This window comes from Coregonus clupeaformis, unplaced genomic scaffold (assembly GCF_020615455.1).
Source record: "Coregonus clupeaformis isolate EN_2021a unplaced genomic scaffold, ASM2061545v1 scaf0713, whole genome shotgun sequence".
Classification (NCBI taxonomy): Eukaryota; Metazoa; Chordata; class Actinopteri; order Salmoniformes; family Salmonidae; genus Coregonus; species Coregonus clupeaformis.
The window spans coordinates 59,631-80,623 of record NW_025534168.1 but is presented as its reverse complement, the minus strand read 5'-3'; the positions used below and the strand labels follow the sequence as shown (position 1 = coordinate 80,623).

General features: G+C 40.1%; 1 protein-coding gene and 1 pseudogene across 2 annotated transcripts; both read left to right on the top strand.

The window, feature by feature from the left end:
* Nucleotides 1-3,078: 3,078 nt before the first annotated feature.
* LOC123485499 lies at nucleotides 3,079-5,040 on the top strand (annotated as a pseudogene).
* A 4,908-nt stretch (nucleotides 5,041-9,948) lies between these two features.
* Nucleotides 9,949-14,604, top strand: LOC121558985 (nectin-4). 2 transcript variants are annotated; one of them, XM_041872279.2, is made up of 11 exons: nucleotides 9,952-10,119; nucleotides 11,027-11,365; nucleotides 11,659-11,958; nucleotides 12,192-12,227; nucleotides 12,362-12,470; nucleotides 12,573-12,632; nucleotides 12,796-12,855; nucleotides 13,595-13,624; nucleotides 13,759-13,821; nucleotides 14,022-14,060; nucleotides 14,310-14,604. In XM_041872279.2, the coding sequence occupies exons 1-11, from the start codon at nucleotides 10,068-10,070 to the stop codon at nucleotides 14,335-14,337; spliced, it is 1,116 nt and encodes a 371-aa protein (XP_041728213.2). In that variant the 5' UTR covers nucleotides 9,952-10,067; the 3' UTR covers nucleotides 14,338-14,604. The 2 variants fall into 2 exon arrangements, 1 of the variants encoding a protein (XP_041728213.2); XR_005998638.2 differs by lacking the exons at nucleotides 13,759-13,821; nucleotides 14,022-14,060; nucleotides 14,310-14,604 and having other exon boundaries at nucleotides 9,949-10,119; nucleotides 12,573-12,687.
* Nucleotides 14,605-20,993: the final 6,389 nt, after the last annotated feature.

Sequence of the window (20,993 nt, the reverse complement as noted above, 5' to 3'; positions counted from 1 at the left end):
ACTTTTTCCACATTTTGTTACGTTACAGCCTTATTGTAAAATTGATTAAATAAATGTTTTTCCTCATCAATCTACACACAATACCCCATAAGGACAAAGCAAAAACAGGTTTTTAGATATTTTTTCTTTCCAAATGTCTTAAAAATATAACCAGAAATACCTTATTTACATAAGTATTCAGACCCTTTGCTATGAGACATGAAAGTGAGCTCAGGTGCATCCTGTTTCCATTGATCATCCTTGAGACGTTTCTACAACTTGATTGGAGTCCACCTGTGGTAAATTAAATTGATTGGACATGATTTTGAAAGGCACACACCTGTCTATTTAAGGTCCCACAGTTTACAGTACATGTCAGAGCAACAACCAAGCCATGAGGTCTAAGGAATTGTCCATAGAGCTCTGAGACAGGATTGTGTTGAGGCACAGATCTGGGGAAGGGCACCAAACATTTTCAAGGGAGAAGGGCCTTGGTCAGGGAGGTGACCAATAACCTGATGTCACTCTGACAGAGCTTCAGAGTTCCTCTGTGGAGATGGGAGAACCGTCCAGAAGGACAACCATCTCTGCAGCGCTCCACCAATCAGGCCTTTATGGTAGAGTGGCCAGACAGAAGCCACTCCTCAGGAAAGGCACATGACAGCCCGCTTGGAGTTTACCTATAGGCACCTAAAGGACTCTCAGACCATGAGAAACAAGATTCTCTGGTCTGATGAAATCAACATTGAACTCTTTGGCCTGAATGCCAAGCGTCACGTCTGGAGGAAACCTGGCACCATCCCTACAGTGAAGCATGGTGGTGACAGCATCATGCTGTGGGGATATTTTTCAGCGGCAGGGACTGGGAGACTAGTCAGGATCGAGGGAAAGATGAACGGAGCAAAGCACAGAGAGATCCTTAAAACCTGCTGCAGAATGCTCAGGACCTCAGACTGGGGCGAATGTTCACCTTCTAACAGGACAACGACCCTAAGCACACAGCCAAGACAACGCAGGAGTGGCTTCGGGACAAGTCTCTGAATGTCCTTGAGTGGCCCAGCCAGAGCCCGGACTTGAACCTGATCTCTGGAGAGACCTGAATATAGCTGTGCAGTGACGCTCCCCATCCAACCAACAGAGCTTGAGAGGATCTGCAAATAAACTCCCCAAATACATTTACATTTTAGTCATTTAGCAGACGCTCTTATCCAGAGCGACTTACAGTTAGTGAATACATATTTTTTTATACTGGCCCCCCGTGGGAATCGAACCCACAACCCTGGCGTTGCAAACGCCATGCTCTATCAACTGAGCTACATCCCTGCCGGCCATTCCCTCCCCTACCCTGGCTCCAATTGTGCGCCGCCCATGAGTCTCCCGGTCGCGGCCGGCTGCGACAGAGCCTGGATTCGAACCAGGATCTCTAGTGGCACAGTTAGCACTGCGATGCAGTGCCTTAGACCACTGCGCCACTCTTCTTGTAGTAAATGCACAAATGTGCTAAAAAAATGTATTTACAATTTTTTATTTGAAATTCTCTATTTTCCTTGTGAATTAGAGTGCTGCATACCTCAACAACTATATACATATTTGCACTTTCATAATAACACTAGAGGAAAATGTTTTATTTAAAATATTACATGTTAATATCAATCACCTACTAACAGAATAAACATACAAAAACTTAATTCAAAGTTGTTTTCATAAACTCATGCTTTGTGTTACTCTCCTTTAATCTGCCAGCACAGGCTCTATGGTACCTCCTCCCCCTGTTGTCCACAAAGGGACACAGGGACAACTTGACCTGCAGTCACCCAAGCCTTGTCATCCTTGGCTTGCAAGATGTACAAAAATCATGTGTGGTCGTTTCTCCTCAAGATCTGGATTTAAACAGCATTAGAGTCAGTCTTTCCCTGTTACCAGTCCCACAAACTGCCTGTATATACACTGACAATACCAAATATGAGGAACACCTTCCTAACTAAGTTGAAAGCCTGACTGAGTGTCTAAAAAAGACTCGGGGCCCACGGTCTATATTGACCCCGTTCTAGGTGTGGATCTGGACCACGGTCTATATTGACCCCGTTCTAGGTGTGGATCTGGACCACGGTCTATATTGACCCCGTTCTAGGTGTGGATCTGGACCACGGTCTATATTGACCCCGTTCTAGGTGTGGATCTGGACCATGGTCTATATTGACCCCGTTCTAGGTCTGGATCTGGACCACGGTCTATATTGACCCCGTTCTAGGTGTGGATCTGGACCACGGTCTATATTGACCCCATTCTAGGTGTGGATCTGGACCACGGTCTATATTGACCCCGTTCTAGGTGTGGATCTGGACCACGCGTCTATATTGACCCCGTTCTAGGTGTGGATCTGGACCACGGTCTATATTGACCCCGTTCTAGTTGTGGATCTGGACCATGGTCTATATTGACCCCGTTCTAGGTCCAGATCTGGACCGTGACCTGCCAGTTGAGTGTGGCTGCCCTATAAAGTCATTTTTGATTGGTTTTCATCTTTCATTGCATTAGGTAAAGTGATGAAATGCCTAATAATAGAGTGGTAATTGTCTGCTTTCAGTAAAGTGAAACTTTCTGCACATCACACATGATGACATCACACAAAGATGTTTTTCTGTCTCACTCTTCTTTATTCAAACAGTTGCATAACATTTCACAACACAACATAACGCAACATAACATAACATAAGAAAAACACAACACAACACAACACAAGATTACATAACGCAACATAACATAACACAACGTAAAGTAACATAACACAACGTAACACAAATTGCCTCTAAATCATACAATTGACATTTTGGCCCTCCTGCATGTTGTATTAACATAAATCATCAAAAAAAGAAAAAGTCAACGCCCTGTGCTACAAAATGGTACAATATATATTTTAAAGAAATGACTTTTAGCTGATGCTTTTCTCCATAGCAACTTACAATACAGTGAGTGCATAATTTTTTTTATAATATGGTCCCAGCGAGAATCAAACCCACAATGCACCATGCTCTACCAACTGAGTGTGTGTGTGTGAGTTTGTAATATAGTAAGTACTAAGTAATGTGAAACTGTCTTCATGCAGGGCTCTCTTAGTTGGTGAGAACACAGCAGGTTGTCACAGCAACCCTGGGAGAAGATGCAATCTTAAACTGTGAGCTCATGACACCCAAAGACGTGCGGCAAGTCACCTGGCAAAAACTGACACCAGGGCCGATTGAAAATGTGGCCACCTACAGTAAACGTGGTCCCAATGTCAACCCACATTTTAAGGGGAAAGTGGAGTTTGAAGACGAGGGACTTCAGAACTGCTCTATCATCATCAGAGGAGTGTCAAGAGGAGACGAGTCCTGCTACAAGTGTCTGTTTAACACCTTTCCAGATGGACCTATCAGTGGAAGGACCTGCCTCCAAGTCAATGGTAAGAACTGATAACATAATGTACTGTAAATGATTGACCCAGAACAACTTCTTCAGAACTTCAGGCAGCCATTTTATCAGATCATACATTCAATGTCTTGCAACCATTTATCAAAATGCAATAAATTAGTAAATCATGTACATGAAAACATTATAGTATTTACATTCACTGTGATCTGTGTCTGTTGTTGTTCTGTAGAGCTGTATGGACCCTCACTCCTCATCACACAAACCAACAACAGTCACACCACTCTGTCCTGTTCTGCTACTGGACGACCTGCTCCTATCGTGACCTGGGATGACACAGAAATTCTAGAACATTCCACAATGGCCAATGTCACCCATCCCAATGGAACTGTCAGTGTCACCATAACCTCCACGCTGGCAGCATTCAGTCTACCTGACAAAGACACCAGGGTTGGCTGTATGGTGTCACTGTTCTCTGCGGGTGTCACCAAGAACATATCCATGGTTATTCCAGCTAGAACTCAAGCTCCATTTGCTGGTGAGAAATGGTTCTGTACATGCCTACAGTAACAATCAACATACTGGTGTCATTCTGAAGTACTGTTTCTGTATTTTCTGTGCTAGGTCTACCTGATGTCACTGATGGTGACAGGATCAGTGGTAAGTCATTCATCTAATGACCACAACTAATCTCTGACACTCTTATCTGTGAATTGTACCATTCTCATCTTGTCATCTTTCACAGGTAAGACAACAGTAATTGGTGCAGTGATGGGTTCACTGTGTTTAACTGTTGTGTGCTGTGGAGCTGTGGCACTGTGGTGCAAACTGAGAAATAAAATGAGAAGGTAAGTTTTACTGTCCAGATGACAAAGAGAAAATACAGTATTACTTTCACATTGATTGTCAAACTTACAAAAACTATCTTTAGCCCAAATCCCACAGCCCATGACAGAGATCAGGAAGAACTATCAACAGTCAACCCTCAACATGATGACCCTGAAATCTAGAGGTCTAATCTAACAGTAAGACACATATTCTAATTAACAGTAGGGTTTATGATTTCAAGTAGACAGTGTTTGTACTTACTGTAGGTAAGGAATAGAGTAGAAAACATTGAATTGTTTTGCCACCGGACGACCTGCTCCGATAGTGGCTTGGGACCACACAGAACACGTTGCTTTGGAAAGGTCTACCATGGTCAGTGTTACCCATCCTAATGGAACTGTCACTTTGACAACTACTGCAGCAGTGTCCAGTCTACCTTACAAAGACACCAAGGTTAAGTGTGTGGTGTCTTCTTGTGGTGCCACTAAGGAGGTTTCTATGGTGATTCCAGTCAGTGATCAGTTCTCATTGGCTGGTGAAAGAGGTCATGGTTTGTCAATACATACATAATCATTGGCATGATTATAAACATGTTGGCATGCTGATGACCGTGTTTGCATGTGTTTGTATTGTATGTGTGTGTGTTTATGTTTTGTGGGCTAGGTCAATCTCACATCTCCAATATCTGGATCAGTGGTAACTCAGTGATTCTTATTATTATAGTGCCAAGTCATAGTCAACCTATTTAATTATTTTAATAGTCAACATATTTACTTGCCCTCATACTGTATGCTTTGCCTGTGAATCATACCATTGTACTGGTCACTTTCAACATATTTTATCCACAGGTTCAGTGATTGGTTCATTGTGTCTCTTTAATGTACGAAAATAACAGGTAATGTTATTTATAACATATAATGTTGTTTACCCAAACTTACCTCCCCCCCAAAAAAATAATCATACATCTTTAGCTGGGTCAGATTAGGAAGATCTGGTTTTTATTCAGATATCTGAGAGAAAGTACAGTTTTACCTTGATATTGATTGTCAAACTTACATGTGTTTTTCCTGAAAACCATTAATGCTGTTATGCTGGAATATGTGCTGTACCTTCCAGTGGAATATGGGATTTGACTGCTTTTAGATTACTTCATCAAATGTTCTCCTTTTTGATGCACAGAGCCTTATAACCCTGAAATCAGGAGGACTCTGTCACGCCCTGGCTCGGGGGACTCTTAAATGTTGAGCCAGGGTGTGGAGTTTCTGTTACATTTTCTATGTTTTCGTTCTAGATCGTTTAGATCTATGTTGGCCAGGGTGGTTCCCAATCAGAGGCAGCTGTAGCTCGTTGTCTCTGATTGGGGATCATACTTAGGCAGCCTGTTTTCACTAGTTGTTTGTGGGATCTTGTTCCGTAGGGTTTTGTGTATAACCTAGGACTTCACGTATCGTTTGGTTTATTGTTTTGGTTCGTGTGTGTACACAAATAAAGAATGTACGCTTTTCACGCTGCGCCTTGGTCCGCTTCATCTGTCGACGATCGTGACAGACTCTCGCAACTAGGTTCATAATGACTATATTTCTTAAATGTTGTGTTTGTGTAAAATATAATATTTGAAAGTTTTTGGTTGTTTGCAAAAACAATCTATTTGCACATATTCCTTTTGGAGGTTGCATTGCAAATTCCAACATTTCATCAAACTATTTTCCACAATGGTTCCAAGGTTCCACAATGACTGTAAGCCCATTGGAAGGTTTTGTTTTAAATCTTTATGGTATACTGTATAGACACAATATTCCCCACAAAGATATCTGAATTTACCAAATTGCAATGTGATTATATATTTCTCCTTCTTTGTTCTCAGACACTACTGAGCATGGTGTTGGTTGAGCAGGGCCGGCACTACTTCAAATCTGAGGCAGAGTTTTCCGCACAATGTCTGTTCTGGTGCTCAGCTAACCTACTTATCTGTATGTAAATATGTATCTGTCTGCCTGTCTGTCTCTCTCGCTCTCGCTCTCTCTGTGTCTGTCTGTCCTTTTAGTTTCAAGTTAGGCTTCTACAAGTTGAGCATAGGCTTTTACATCAAGCTGGTTTTATACAAAATATACAAACTCAAGATAACATAAGAAGAACCCTCCATATCATGAACAATATAGACATTGAAAAGAAGAGCTCCATTCTGGTTTAGCCTCGACATGGAAAAAGCATTTGACTCTGAAACTGAAACTTCCTCTATGCCACAATATAAATAATTTGACTTCAACAACGGATCAAGGAGTATCATTCAAACTCTTTATTCTGAACCTCTCACTATAGTAGAAGTAAACCTAGAAAATAGCAGGTTGTTTTCCTATTCACATTATCAGGTTACTTTGTGTGGAAGAGTCAAATAAAATCCTCTACAAATGTTTTATTATTTATTATTACTAAGCGTGTCGGGCAGCTGTAACACAGAGCAACTGACTTGGAAACCTGCTGATCCCTGTTAGGTAGGTGTGTGTGTGTGTGTGAGAGATGGGGGTTATTTGATCTCCTCTGTGTCGTTACTTTGAGTCTGAAAATACTGTATTATGAAACATTTTACTGGCACCAGTTTCTGTTTCTCTTGCAGTTGGAGGTGCCTTGGCCTGCTGCAGAGATGATGTCCCCTGGAACGCCTGAGCCCCTCAACACACCTAGTGACTTTGTTTGGACAGGAACTACTATGGCAGGTCGCCTAGTGGTTAGAGCGTTGGGCCAGTAACCCAAAGGTCGCTAGTTTGAACTTGAGCAAGGCAGTTAACCCTAATTGCTCCAGGGTCGCCGTTGATAATGGCACACCCTGGCTGGTGTCTCAGGGGAGTTGGGATATGCAACAAATACATTTCCAATTCAGACATGCTTATAATACACACTGTGTGAAATAGGATGAATATAAACACACACCTAATTATTATTATTATACTAATCACTACACCTTGGGTCATCACTGTGATATGAGAGTTGTAACACATTTCAAATATTTTACATGTTATTTATTTAAATGTTATATATTTGTGTATTTATTTATTAATTGTGGGAGGCATCACACTTCATCATCTATTGATGCTTCCAGTTGATCATGGAAAGCAGCTGCATTATAGAAAGCATACAGGGGATTCAGCAGATTACATACACAATGTTCTAAAACATTTGCGAGTTCCTGGGGTGGATGAGGTAAGTATGGTATCTAATGTCATGTTGGCTTTCATACACTCATGGTTTTCTGAGGTACTACACATGCACCCCCATTCTGATATATTCCCAATTATGTGCAAAAGACCTGATCTGATTGGTCAAAAGACCAATTAGTTAAAATATATATCTGAATTGGGTTGCCTGTGTAAACAACGCTTTATGGCAGCCCATTTCAGATCTTTTGACAGTTATTTGCATATATGATACCTATCTGTTATTTTCCCTAATGTGTAAACATTTAAAAAACACATGGAATCTGATATTTTTACTTTCTATTTATAACACCTCCATATGTGGAGCAAAATCCTGATACAAACCCCATCCTCCATATGCGACCTCTGTCTGAATGCTCAGATCTGATTTCTTTTGCGCTGATTTTTTTGTTGTTGCACCTGATGTTACCATGACCACCACCCCAAAATGTAAAGGAACAGTGACAGGAAATTAGAATTGCATCTGTGTGCTACTTCAGAGTGTGAATTTCTTAAATCTGATATGGGTCACATGTAAAACTGAGTGTGGACAGTCAGAAAAAAAGATTGGCTATAGAAAGAAAATCAGATTTGGGGTCTCAGGCTGCCTGTGTAAACATAGCCATAGAACTTCAAAGGAAGCACTCTTTGCAGCAGCTCAGCTGTGATATTTGTAACTTCTGACTGTTCTACACCACACGATTCTACTAGTCAGCTGCTTATCAAAACCTTGAATAGTAGAATCAGGTGTGGTAGAACTGGGATGGAGCAAAAAGCCTGCACCACCACTTTAAGAGCCATTTTGGCTACCCCTGATTTATATGTAAAAAGTTCCTGTGTCTGATGATTTGGCTGTAAATTATGTATTTTGTGATAATTCACTTTTGCTTACAGGTACAGTATTTTAGTACTAGGCCTGTCCTCAGTCAACTTTAAAGTAACTTACAAAGTTTATGTTGAAGATTTTTGTATTTTCCAGGAGCTTGCTCGATTGTCTTGTTAAAAGAGATCAGGGAATAATGTTCCAGTTTATCCCATATTGGCTTAAATGGGATTCTGGTTTTTCGCTTCCCTCTGGAAAATCTGCTCTTAGTATTTCACAGTAACATTGAATAAATACTAATAACTACCTTATTTCTGTTGCCTTTAGTCATTATTGTGTACTTTCACTACAGATAGATGACACACAAACCATGGAAATTACACACAAAAACTATGATTTAAATGAGAAGGTCAAAAGCTGAAAAAGACAGGAAATTCTAATGAGTACCACTGCCCACTTCACCCATACACTACCAAGGTTTTCTAGCAGACTGCTTTTTTGTACCCATCCTTTGCTTTAAACAGGTGTAGGATCTTAATTTGACCCAGTATGCTACAGCAGGAAAATAATCCTGCAGCAACAGGAAATGTGGATTATAATTCATGGACATTTTTTGTAGGGGTTGATACAGTTTAGAAGCCTTTTTAAACCTCAAATGCACTATAAGTTTGCATTTCCTGCTGTGCAGGAACATTCTCAGTAACAAAAGAGTAGCTGAGAATTTGACAGAAAATCACAGTGTCAAGAGTTTGACAGAAAAAAAACTATGCAGTATCAATTAACCCAAAAACAACACACACAAACAGTCCATTTCCCCCTTGACATGAATATCACATGAGTGTCTTTCCCACAATCACTTGGCTGTGCATGCTGGCACACATGCGAGAGATGTACTGCTTGGATTCTTTACCTACGATAGAAATAAGTTTAAACAATTTTATGTAATTAATTTCATTACTCTTTTGGCCGAATTTCATATTCACAAATGTAAATTTACAAACAAAACACCACATTTTCTTAACTTACACAAATAAATTGAACTATATTTTAAGAAAATGAAATATTCTACCAACAAAAAAGCTGTTAGAATTATAAGTGTGTGTATGTCCTTATGGTCCTTGTGTAATGTGATATTGTACCACCTAGCCCAAATGTCCTTTGTATATTCTTTATATATACTTGTGTTCCCCCATGTACTTTTTAAAAATGGATTTGTTGTTAATAACATTTTTAAAATGCTAGCACACATGCATATTTACAAATCAAATCTGCTTGCTGTTTAGAGCATAGTTCAGACGCCACCCTTATCTTTGACTGGCCCAGCAAATTGAGTGTGAAATCAAACCACTGTCACTGTCGGGAGGGACTTTGGCTACCCCTGATTTATATGTAAAAGTTGTCCAGCTACATCTTTGAGCAAACAATGGCACTGACACACACAAGGGAAAACCATATAGATTAAATTAATCTCACCATTAGATTCACTTAGCTATGCATGATGATACATAATGTTATTACCCCGAAACTTTCAACGGTGTTTTCCTGATACCGTTTTGTGTTTACTTTCACTTTCACTGGAGGAGGAGCTGGAGCGATTGTAGTCCAACCAGGTGCACCCTGCACCCTGTAAAGCCACATTAAACATTGGCCAACACGGTTGCATTTTTTAAACTAAAACAACAGAGTTGTTAGTTTTTGAACTATCCAACGGACTACGTTACCATGCCTCCCACAATGCATCCCTTGAAAACGGTTCCTAGCTGGAAATACTACTTTGCCGCACATCATCCAGACGTCCATTTACATCACCTAGCCTCACCTAGCTACAGATTGCTGCCATGGCTCGTGTTAAAAGTTGCCTTTCTGTTCTGCTGCTATTCCTTGCTGAGGGTGAGTTACATCAGTTTTCAGATGAACTACACTACATGTATAGGTGCATTATGCATCAGGTGTAACTGCAAATAGACCTTAAAGGTATACAATTAATTTGAAACATTGTTTGAAGCTAAGGTTCCTTTTTACTGGTGAATGGCTGGTCCGGTCACCATCAGTATACAAACATCATCATCTTCCTGTTCTATACTGTAAAAAAATGCAACTTAGAGTCCATGTAGCTTAAATATCTAAGTTGACTGGACATTTGAATTGGGAGATTGTTGAGCTGACATGGAATACTTCACTAACCCAATGATTTTTGCTCATTGTGAGTTGAATGAAACAATTTCAGTTTGCTGAAAATCTCAATTTAAAATACTGTGTTGGCTCAAAATACAAGTGCCTTATTAACATATATCCCAATTTGCCTCTCTGCATGATGTATTTTACTTTATTTTAGTACATTTACTTGTCAGGGACCAGTTTACAATTAAAATATATATTTCAGTAGCTGACATATGATGCATTACATCAGCTATAGCAAAAAAGTGGATTTGTTGTCAGAATACAAAAAGAACACTGCCCAGTCAATTAATTGGATAATAACTGAAACTGGAACGGAGTCAAGGGAGACTCTAAGTACAACATTAACATACTTGTCTCAAACTTAATACAAATATATCAACCTACAATTTTTTTTTATTAGGATCTCTTTTAGCCCACCAAGGGCTAGTCTTCCAAGAGTGCTTTGAAATGTACAAACATACAGAATGGGATTTCAACTGATTGATACAATGCTGCATATACCATTAAATATATTTATGTAGTTGTTTAATCCCTTCACAGTGTGCACTGCAGATTACTAAAATGTAACGCTAAATTAGATGTGTGTACTAACTAGCCTGTAACTGTCTTCATGCAGGGCTCTCTCAGCTGGTGAGAACACAGCAGGTTGTCACAGCAACCCTGGGAGAGGACGCTCACTTCAGCTGCAGGCTCATGAAACCCAAAGACGTGCTTCAAGTCACCTGGCAGAAAGTGACACCAGGGGCGATTGAAAATGTGGCCACCTACAACAAACGATTTGGACCAGTAGTCAACCCACCTTTTAAGGGGAAAGTGGAGTTTGAAGACGAGGGTCTGCAGAACTGCTCTATCATCATCAGAGGAGTGTCAAGAGGAGATGAGGGCTGCTACAAGTGTCTGTTTAACGCCTATCCAGATGGAGCTATCAGTGGCAGGACCTGTCTCCGAGTTAATGGTAAAATATGAGGGGTTAAAGGGACATTACACTCTAAAATCAAAATGGTATAATGTGGATTCACCTTAACACTAGACTACTTTTGAGGTCTTAAAACAATGTGTTATATCCCTTTAAAACAGGAATAATGGCCTCCAAATGCCTTCAATCCATTGTTCAACCTTGACCTGTGTGCAAATGATTAACCCAGGAACAATTCCCTCAAATCATCATGCATCCATTTGACCTTGATGTACATGAAAACATTATAGTATTTACATTCACTGTGATCTGTGTCTGTTGTTGTTCTGTAGAGCTGTATGGACCCTCACTCCTCATTACACAAACCAACAACAGTCACACCACTCTGTCCTGTTCTGCTACTGGACGACCTGCTCCTATAGTGACCTGGGAAGACTCAGAAATTCTAGAAAATTCCACAATTGCCGATGTCACCCATCCCAATGGAACTGTCACTGTCACCATAACTGCCGCGGTGGCAGCATTCAGTCTCCCTGACAAAGACACCATGGTTAGGTGTGTAGTGTCATCCGGCGGTGCCATCAAGCAGCGTTCCATGGTGATTCCAGCTAGGGATCAAGCTTCATTTGCAGGTGAGAAATGGTTAGGGTTTATACCACCATAATATATTGACATGATCAGGAACATGATGTCATGATGATGTACTGCCTGTGTTCATGATGAAGTACTGCCAGTGTTCATGGTGAAGTACTGCCGGTGTTCATGATGAAGTACTGCCTGTGTTCATGATGAAGTACTGCCTGTGTTCATGATGAAGTACTGCCTGTGTTCATGATGAAGTACTGTCTGTGTATTTCTATGTTAGGTCAATCTCAGGTTTCTGATGATGACTGGATCAGTGGTAAGTGGTTGTTATTCTAAAAATGACAAGTCATAGTCAACCTATTGTCTTTGCTCTTTTATGATTTAATTTTCAGGTGTAGTGTACCTGTGAATTTGACATACGTCTTCTCTTGTCATCTCTGTCATTCACAGATGCAGTGGCTGGTTCAGTGGTTGGTGCAGTGATGGGTTCAATGTGTCTCATTGCTGTATTCTGTGTAATACTGTGGTTTCTTAAGAGGAGAAAAGATACTTCGTCCAGGTAGAGATACAAATATTACCTTGAAACTGAAAACAGTTACTATGATTTTAATGTGATTTGACTGCCAGTTGTTTACCAGTTGATCTCTAATTTGATGTACAGAAAAGCCCCAGCGTCTGACCCTGAAATCAGTAGGACTCCCACAAAGACACCAACTGAATGGTGAGACTCATTCTAAAGAACCTTTAAGGGGTCAATAGGTCCATCAAATCTATTTGTAAGAACCTGAAACATGCTAATGTATTGTAAAAAAAAATGTGTGCCACACAGGTTAAAAAAAATTATTTGCTCATGTCAGTACATTGACATGTTTTATTTATTTCAGGGACACACCAACCTCCAGTCCACCAACCAGGGACACACCAACCTTCACTCCATCACAAATGTGAATATTTGTATAACTTTATTTTATTATCTTGATAAAGTGCTTGAAACAGGGGAGACAGAGAACGTTCCGAAAGATTTTAGGATAAATTACAATAACCCTAAAAACAAAACTGAAAAATGTACTTTTGTTAGTCTGCCAAGCGCAGGATGCAACCAGCTCAGGAGGCTGTAAAGAAGAAGGTTTCCATCTTCATTCTCTCACTGTCTGCTGTAGTCTCTCTTCTTCAGGAAGAAGCTCTGAAATGATGTACTGTTGTGGTGGTCATAGAGTGGTCATGTTGTCTGCATCATGCAGTCAGCTGCATGTTAGTATTTGTTCCGCTTTGTTACTCATCATGTCACTAATGCACTATATATTCTCTCAACTTGGGAAACTTGGGAAAGATGTGTGTTTCTGTGATCAAAGAGTGGTCATGTTTATTATGTCAGTGTTTACATCACTGTCTGCCCTTGGGGGCAAAACATTTTAGTGGCCCTCCTCTTGGCGGTAGAGAGAAAAATGTGCAGCTTAAAAGTTAATGTCCTGCAAATCAACAGTATGTTGAGACCCCGACTGACTTCCTAAAACATATGATATATACTGTATATAAAAACATTGTTTTGGTTGGGGGCCCCCTAGTGGCTGCGGGGCTCTAAGCAGCCACTTATGTCACTTACGTCTAGAAACGGCACTGACTGTCTGTTACCACAGATAATATGGTCCTTATCAACACATTGACGTCTTCATTTCTTTTCAGGACCACACCAACCTCCAGTCCATTCCAAATGTGAGTATTTGTACAGCCTTATTTTTATCATGCTGGTAGAGTGCTTGAAACAGAGATGATTGTGAATGTTATAATGTGTCACAATAACCCCAAAATTCAAAACATCACTCCAAAATGTACTTTTTGTGTTTCAGGTTACACTCCCTCAGCTCCTCAGCCAAGCGTAGGATGCAACAAGCACAAGATGTTGTAGAGAAGTAGGTTTAAGTCCTCTTTTATTTTATTCTCTCAACAAGAAGCTCTGGAATGATGTTCTGTGGTGGTAGTCATGGTGACTGAATACATGCAAATGAGTTGCATTTGTTGCATTGCTGCATTGTTGTTATGTTATGTAAATCATGTCACTAATATAGGATACTCCATTCAGTCGATATTTAAATTACCTTATTTTATACAGAATATTTCTTGAGAGACCAGATGACCTGCAATGTAGAAGGTGAGCTGAAATAATCATAAATAATTACAGAAGTATCTTTAAAAAAATAAAAAATATCTATGCCATTCTGTTGTATCTTATTTAGGTAAAGATCTTGGCATTGATTGATCCCTTATCAAATATCAGTGCTTGTTGCTGGATGTACAGTAGAATGATCACTTTAATTGTATTTTAAACACCTTGGTCAGCTATTTGTTTGTATTAGACCATAGCTGTCAACACTTGACCGTTTTTACTTTTCTATCTTAGGAAACTTTTAGAGGGTTACGAGAACTGAGTGACTACCACACTGCCTCACACACATCTGTGTGGTTCGGAGACCATTTCTATCCATAGGCATTATGGCTACTGAATAGTGGACTGAATGGATGACACACATAGATAGGCCTGCTGGTTACTGTATATGTAAATACAGTGTGTATGTAAATATATTTAGCAGTTGGGTAATGATGAAAAATGATAAATCCACACTAGACTTGTGTTTTGTTTTATTCTTCACTTTTTTAAATAAATCAAATGTTGTAATATTATAACCTACACAATGTCATCATGTAGACTACTTTCATGGTGTGTGTTATAATATTATAACCTACACAATGTCATCATGTAGACTACTTTCATGGTGTGTGTTGTAATATTATAACCTACACAATGTCATCATGTAGACTACTTTCATGGTGTGTGTTATAATATTATAACCTACACAATGTCATCATGTAGACTACTTTCATGGTGTGTGTTGTAATATTATAACCTACACAATGTCATCATGTAGACTACTTTCATGGTGTGTGTTATAATATTATAACCTACACAATGTCATCATGTAGACTACTTTCATGGTGTGTGTTATAATATTATAACCACAATGTCATCATGTAGACTACTTTCATGGTGTGTTATAATATTATAACCTACACAATGTCATCATGTAGACTACTGTCATGGTGTGTGTTAAAATATTATAATCTACACAATGTCATCATGTAGACTACTTTCATGGTGTGTGTTATAATATTATAACCTACACAATGTCATCATGTAGACTACTTTCATGGTGTGTGTTATAATATTATAACCTACACAATGTCATCATGTAGACTACTTTCATGGTGTGTGTGTGGTTCTCTTCTTTCTTCACTTTTTATAAATCAAATGATGTAAGATACACAATATTGTAATGTACTTTGTTTTTGTGTGTATTGTTTTTGTTCTACTTTTATAAATAAAATGTTTAAACAATGTTGTAATGTATGTTGTGACATTGCTTGTTATATGGTGTCATAAATCTGCTAGTGGCAATACTTCAAAAATGAATCGTCTTTGATTCTTCTACCAGTCAAGAGACCAGCCAAAGTTACAAACAATTGCCACTAGGGGTCATCTTAGGGAGAGAGGTGGTAGAGAAACGGTTTTGCTATTTTTGCAGTGCCCATGCAACTGCGCGCCACCGATTGTACACTCGATCCACAGTTGACTAGACAGACTCTCTGACGCCACTCATGAAGAGGCAGAACGCATCACACCCGGTGTGTTCAGGTGAAAGACTTTTGAAACATGGATTTGATATTCAGTGTACCAGATTATGTTTTACACCACACAGATGACTGAATTTAATAATTCTCACTAACTCCATGCACTGCTCAAGGGGTAAGTAGTTGTTATAGCAGTATTAATTTGTTAAAGGGCCCAGTTAAAATAAAGATGTATTATGTTGTATATTTAATATCAGCTAAATATAAAAAAGTTAATGATAACGTTGTCGATATTGTATTATTTTCTAAAGGTGAGACAAACCTATAGGGTTAGCCTATAGGTCCTACATTTATAATAATCAATGTTTGTATATTTTGGGAGGGGAATTGTATAGCCTACTTATAGAGATGGCTTCTTTTTGTAGGCACTAACTCCGCCATGGTTCGTTGGGCAAAGACTATGGGAAAATTAATGGAGTTTTTGTAGAGTTTTTTGATAAATGCTGAAAATAATGTCTGTGGTAAAAACAGGCTTAGGAGATCTGATACGTTTTGTTCTATGACATCATCTTCATCAGCTAACATCATTTTTTTTGTGATTTTTGAAGCATTTATGTAATAATAAAGAACACATAAAGCACATAAAGGCTTTATAATTCATAAAGGTCATGTTAACTGACTGATATTATCTCATAGAACAAAATGTATAATATCTCCTAAACCTGTGTTAACCTCAGACCTTATTTTCGGTGTTTATTCCAAAACCCTATTCTTTCTCCATTCATGTTCCCCATAGGAAGGGCTGAACGAACCAGAGGTAACACATGCATTCGGTTTTTAGGACTACAAGCTGGCGAGCTCTATAACCTGGAAAAACTCCAAACACTTACCTTTGACAGAAATACTGAAATGCAAAAGATGTGTTCCTCCATGATGTGAACACTCACAGGTGTAGTTCCCTTCATCAGATGGTTCACGAGTGCTGTCTGTACGTTTTGGGTCAGATCGATATGACACTCGACACTCATCACTCTATTTAAATTACATATAATTTGCGTAATGTAATTAAGTGTTTGGTTTTGGCAGATGAGAGTGATATCTGCTCCTCCTGTTCACAATGTTTTCACTTGAGTCTCTGCAAACAGGAAGGGAAGTGGATTGTGAGAGTGTTTTTTCATAGGAAAGGTTTGATTGAGCATTAGTAGCTATAGTGAAGTGAAAAGGAACGTTTATTCTTATTTACTAACTGCATTAAAACTGTAGTGAACAATTTGGTTACACTTTACAATACAGTGTGCTTATTACTGTGTAGGCCTAACTCCTGTAAGTACAGTGTAACAAGTACTGTCATTACTCGTTGTTACCCTGTACTTAGGGTTAGGGTACAAATTAAATAGATCATGCAATATATCTCTTACCTTCAACAGCTGTGAATAGACCCCACAGCACCAGAAGCAGAGCAAGTCTGGATACACTTCCACACATACTGACCAACTGCAGAACCAAACGTTGACCATCACTGCCTGCTCATATGGACTACAGATATGATGCATTTACTCAGTAGAGGAACACAAAACTTAAGCAAACCAAAGTGATGCTCCTTTGACTGGGTCCTCTTGCACAGGGGATTCTGAGAAAGATAACATATTATGTTCAGCTCAACAAATATTGTCTTGAAACAAATTAGTTTGTTTAATTCTGTCAACTGTAACATTTCACACTAGTTATTTTAGAGGCGTCTTCAGTGGACTAAGCAGTAGTTTGTAAATGTAGCACACTGGGGTCGCTGTTGAGTACATTTGAGGGATGAATGTAGCACATGGAGATGTGTGAAAAATCCTCCTCAGCAGGGTTATTGTGGGGTCAATTCCATTTAAAATCCAGATCAATTCATAAAGTAAACAAATTCCAATTCTAAATGTTCCTAATTGCAAGGCATTGAAGAGAATTGGAATTGGAATTTCAGTGTACTTCCTGAACTGACTGGAATTTAATTGGAATTGACCTCAACCCTGCGCCTCAGTTTTAATTGTCCCACTTGCGTCGCCTCATTAACTTTTGAGGTGGCGCGATCAGCTAAGATGCTTGAGGGAGGACGGTCACGTGTGCTAACAAGGCAGAGGTCCCGAGTTCGTGCCAGGTATGGGTCAGATGGGAGGGAAGCAGTACTCGCTAAACAAGCAGTATGCCGTCCTTTACGTAAACAAACAAAAACATTCCGAGTAGATAAAGATGTGACTGAAAGTCATGTTAAATATCATATTGGATGAGATCTATCCTGCTGAATAAACTCTGATGTTGTATTATTGCGCTATCACTATGCTTGTGATGTTATCTTTCTCGCTCAGTTTATGTGGCGGGGCTCCCACTGGGCTGAAACACAAACTCCAGATTGTAGCTTTATCAAGACAGTAGCACCCCCTACTGTTTACTTATTGAAAGACCAAAGAGAAGAGTGGAGTGTAGATCATGTTCACTTCTCTTACAAAATATCAAATCAAATCAAACCACATGCGCCCAATACTACAGATGTAGACCTCACCGTGTAATGCTTACTTACGAGCCCTTAACCAACAATGCAGAGTTATAAAAAGTAAGTAAGAAAAATGTGCTTGGAAAAATTGTAACAATAAAATAACAATAAGAGGCTATATACAAGGGGTACCAGTACCAAGTCAATGTGCAGGGGTACTTATTTTCTGTGTCTGCAATACATGATCCTTCAATTATTCACCTCAACCCATTTCAAAATGATAGCAAGTGTTGCATTTTTGTTGAGGCAAGGTTTATTGGGTCTTGTGGTGATAAAAGTGATAAAATAATAGATGAAGTGGTGGAAAAAGTACTCAATTGACATACTTGAGTCAAAGTAAATATACCTTAATAAAAAATGGCTCAAGTAAAAGTTAAAAGTCACCCAGTAAAATACTAGTCTAAAAGTATCTGGTTTTAAATGTACTTAAGTACAGTGGTGGAAAATGTACTCAGTGTTCATACTTGAGTAAAAGTACAAAGTAAAAGTAAATGCTATACATCAAATTCCTTATATTAAGCAAACCAGATGGCACGATGTTCTTGTTTTTTAAATTTACTGACAGACAGGGGTACACTCCAACACTCAGACATCATTTACAAACGCAGTATTTGTGTTTAGTGAGTCTGCCAGATCAGAGGCAGTAGGGGTGACAACACGTTATATAGATAGGTGCTTGAATTGGACCATATTGCTGTCCTGCCTGAGCATTCAAAATATAAAGTGTACTTTTGGGTGTCAGGGAAAATGTAGTGGAGTAAAAGTAGTCAAAAATATAAATAGTAAAATACAGATACCCAAAAAAATTCCTTAAGTAGTACTTTAAAGCATTTTTCCTTAAGTACTTTACACCACCCCCATTTACTACTAATCATTAGTATTTTTGCGGTTCCTAATCTAAAGTGAGTGCTATTTATACTTTATAAATACTTATAAATGTTTTCAGTTACCAGTGTAATTTCTCACAAAAAGATGGGCTGGCCATTGGTAGACATTCTTTCAGTACCTGGTAATAGAACAAGCACACAACACAGGATGTTTAAGGAAATATATATTTACATGTGTGAATAACTACTTACTAACATTTATGTGGGAGTAATGATTAATAAAAGGTGAGCAAAAGGTTTGTAAATACCTTATAAAGGCCTTATAAATGGTTTATTATGGACCCTTCAAATAAAGTGTTACCCTAGGAGGATGCTGGGCCCAGACAGGCAGTGTGGTCCCCTGGTCTTCTGGTCCCAGTGATGCTAGGCTTAGCAGCACAGACAGCTCAGCTGCTGCTGCAGCAATTAAGGGGAGTGGATGTACAACGCACTGTGTGACCCATCCAGAACCAAGACACCCTCCGTGGGGATAGAAAAGAACGATATGCAAGTGAGTCTAGCACAAGACCCAGAAACAGAATGCGCTGAGATGGAGTCAGACAGCTATTTTTCTGGTTTCTTATGAAGCCTAGAGACTGAATACCGGACAGTAGCATTGATGTGTGTAACTGCTTGCTCCCTCAAATCTGCTGCCACCAGCCAATCAGCTGTAAAAGCCGGCGGCTCGTGAGCATTTTGAATTTGTAGACTCTGGACGTGCTTGCTGAGGGCACGATGTCTAGAATGGGACGCAAAGTCCCCGTCAGCTTCTTCGAACCAGGAAATACCAGCTGTACCAACCGTCCTGGATCTTCGACATAGGAACCATTCTGATTGCCTGCTTCTGGAGACGGGAGGATATTTCCTCCCTCAAACGGGCATGAAAAGCATTGAGCTGGAGACAGACAGCTCATGTTCGGAGTTCATACGAACCACAGAGACCGTGTGTGGGATAATAACCCTGCTCATTCCCTCAACTTCGCTACCAACAACCACTTGCGGGCATAGGGGGCTCCGGCAACGGCTGGCGTAGTACCCCGTTTGAACTGTAGCCAAACATAGGGGCACTGTTGCCACAGTAACGTTTTTGTGGAGGGGTGCATTGGTCGCACAGACCCGATGCCAAGGCCCTCGCTCTGGGGGTTACCCGATTCCAGAAATTGGAAATAGGAATTGGGTTGCCATAACGACGGGGAAAGCTAGGAAGTTTAGCATGATAGCCGACGTTAGCCAGGAGGCTTTTTTAGTGTAATTGAGACTAGCTAGCCTCTTTGACCGCAGTATGGTCCGGTTTAGAATAACCAAACAACTTAACACTACGTACACTAAACAAGAAAGCTAACCAAGCAACTCCACTGTGGGGAAGCGGGAATAGCTAGTAATAGCTAGTTCGCCTTTGCGAGTTAGTCAACATGGCTAGCACGCTATGCAAAAGGCTAGCCCGGTCTCAAAAGTCTACGTATGACCGGATCACAGAGCTGGGACCGGACCCTTCATCAACAAGTCTAGGAAGAAAGGCAATCGGTGCTTGCCCGAGACAGGCGCATACACAACGTCCAGGCAGACAAGACATTTGCTTCGACCAAAGACCCGATCCATCTCTGCATCCCGCCACTTGGACACAGCCAAGGTATCCGCACGAGGGAGAGGAAGTCACTATTGGAAACACCAAGGCCCCTCAAGAATGCTACGATTGTCAAGAGAACCTGTGCCCATTACTAGGGAAACAGTGCCCGCTGCGGGCAAGCCACTTTTACCAGCACCGTCCCCTAGTCCCGCACACAAACTGATTTGAGTGAGGGCAGCCAGAGCATGTACAGAGCCGAGACATACAAGGTTGCGACCCCGAACCCGGCTTGTTAGCCTTTTTCGTTGCAATTGCGTTAGCCATCTTACTCATTGCTACAGCCAGGCCAAGCAATCCGAAGAATAACTTAGTGGTTTGTAGTTAACCAGGAGAACAAATCCAAACTCCAGCACACAACGTCCAGGGGTGAGCGCTCTACCACAAAGGGACAGTTTAGTTGGTGCAGAAGGGACATTCTGAACTTTGAAGGCC